The sequence below is a fragment of the Apis dorsata genome, unplaced genomic scaffold (genome assembly GCF_000469605.1).
Source record: "Apis dorsata unplaced genomic scaffold, Apis dorsata 1.3 scaffold_906, whole genome shotgun sequence".
Taxonomy (NCBI): domain Eukaryota; kingdom Metazoa; phylum Arthropoda; class Insecta; order Hymenoptera; family Apidae; genus Apis; species Apis dorsata.
In genome coordinates this window covers 6356-8409 of record NW_006264020.1, presented here as the reverse complement: position 1 = coordinate 8409, position 2054 = coordinate 6356, and the positions used below count along the sequence as shown (strand labels likewise).

At 18.9% G+C, this 2054-nt stretch overlaps 1 protein-coding gene across 1 annotated transcript in view; it reads left to right on the top strand.

Annotated features, from left to right (window-relative positions):
- The window catches only part of LOC102678317 (fibrillin-1-like), a 17772-nt gene that overhangs the window by 10139 nt on the left and 5579 nt on the right, over nucleotides 1-2054 (top strand). Inside the window, exons 7-9 of the mRNA XM_006623558.2 lie at nucleotides 188-340; nucleotides 425-562; nucleotides 1656-1917. Coding sequence (XP_006623621.1) covers nucleotides 188-340; nucleotides 425-562; nucleotides 1656-1917 — 553 coding nt within the window. The remainder of the gene's footprint in view (nucleotides 1-187; nucleotides 341-424; nucleotides 563-1655; nucleotides 1918-2054) is intronic.

Here is a 2054-nt window from a genome sequence, read left to right as displayed (position 1 = left end):
ATAATTAAATTAATTAATTTCATTATTTTAAATTACAATATATAATAAAAATTATTATTTTTATGTTATGATAATAATTTATGTATTATATGATATTATTAAAAAAGAAAATATTTTATATTAAAAGATATAAATTAATATATATAAATATAAAATAATAGAATAAAATTTTTTATAATATTTTTAGATATTGATGAGTGTTTAATATTATCTAAACCATGTCCTGGAATCAAAAATGTTTGCGTTAACACACAAGGTAGTTTTAGTTGTTTAGAGATAAAAGGAATAAAATCATGTCCTGCTGGATTTAAATTCAATAACTTTTCGCAGCAATGTGAAGGTATTTGTTATTTAAAATACAAATTTAGAATTTCTCTATAATGAAAAAGAAATATTAATTTAAACTTTGATTTCTTTTTTCTAGATGTCGATGAATGCGCAGAAAAAATTCATAGTTGTTTAGAAGATATGGAAAAATGTCGTAACACCGAAGGTGCTTATGAGTGTGATATAAAATGTAACGAAGGGTTTATTTACAGTGTTAATTTGGGTATCTGTATAGGTAATTACTCTCTGATATTAAATTAATTTAATTAAATTTTAATTTAATTGAATGCTTTATCTATTTAACATTACATGAAAATATATAACTATTTATTATATTAACAATAAATTTTTTCTTCGATATATCAACTCTTTTTATAGATATATGCATGTAAAAAAATTTTTTCATATCTTAACGAATTAATGAAATGGTTGGAAATAATTTAGTTCAAATGTTAATACCTGAATCTTATTCAACCAGCATGTATTTTATTTGCATGTGAGTAATAATTTTTTTTTATTATTTTTTTATAATTTTTTCATTATTTCTATATTTAAATAGTTAATAGTTCTATATTTAATAGTTTATTAAATTTTCTTTTTGAATCAATATATCTTTAATTTTTTCCATTCTTCATTTAAATCGTATTTTTGATTTTCTATGGAATTTTGGCACTTTTGTAATTTTCTTGACAGTATATTATATAATATCATTAATTATTAACTTTATTAATAAATTATAATTATAAATAATATCCTGATGGATAATAGCATTTATTTATTTAAACAAATATATATGATTATAAAATTACAACAATAGAAATTTCATCTTTTAATTTTTAATATAAATTAAGTATTTTTTTATTAAAGAAATTTTCGAATTATATATTATATTTTTTTCTATCTTATTGAAAATAATTTTAATAAATATTTATTAAATATATCATTATACTTTTTTATTCTCATTTTTAAATATAATTGAAAATATATATATAACTTGTTTGATTTTATTTACAAAAGCATATGAGAAAAAGAATTTGAGAAAAATTTATCGTTAATACATTATGTACGTATAATATAAATTTATATTCATATATATACACAATAAAAATAAAATAATATATAATATACATATATTTAAAAAAATTATTAAGGTATAAACATTCCAATTTTAAAATTAATATACAAGTTTTAAAATGTATAATATTATATATTAGATTTCTAAGAGAGAGAAAGAGAGAGATAAAAAGCAAAAAATCTAATCGAAAGAATTAAAATTAAATAAATATTCATGTGTATACATATATTATACATGTATATTATATTTGTAGACATGGATGAATGCCTTGGGTCCAATAATCCTTGTCTTGATCCGAATACCACTTGTAAAAATATACTAGGCGGTTACGAATGCTTATCTTTAAATCGTTCTATTGTTTCAATTGATGAACAAACGGAACCATCAATTTGTTCTGCGGGATATAAACCCATGAATGATTCTAATAATGCATGTATCGATGTAGATGAGTGTAAAGAACAACTGCATTCGTGTGAAATAAACGAACAATGTGTAAATGACATAGGTAGTTATAGGTATGTTCTCTAAAAGATTGTTTTTAATATTTTTAATTTATTCTTAAGATTCCAGAAATTTATATAAAATACTAAATTGAGAAAATTTTCATGAATTTTTCTAAAATTTCATATTTTAATATTTTAAACTTAAAATT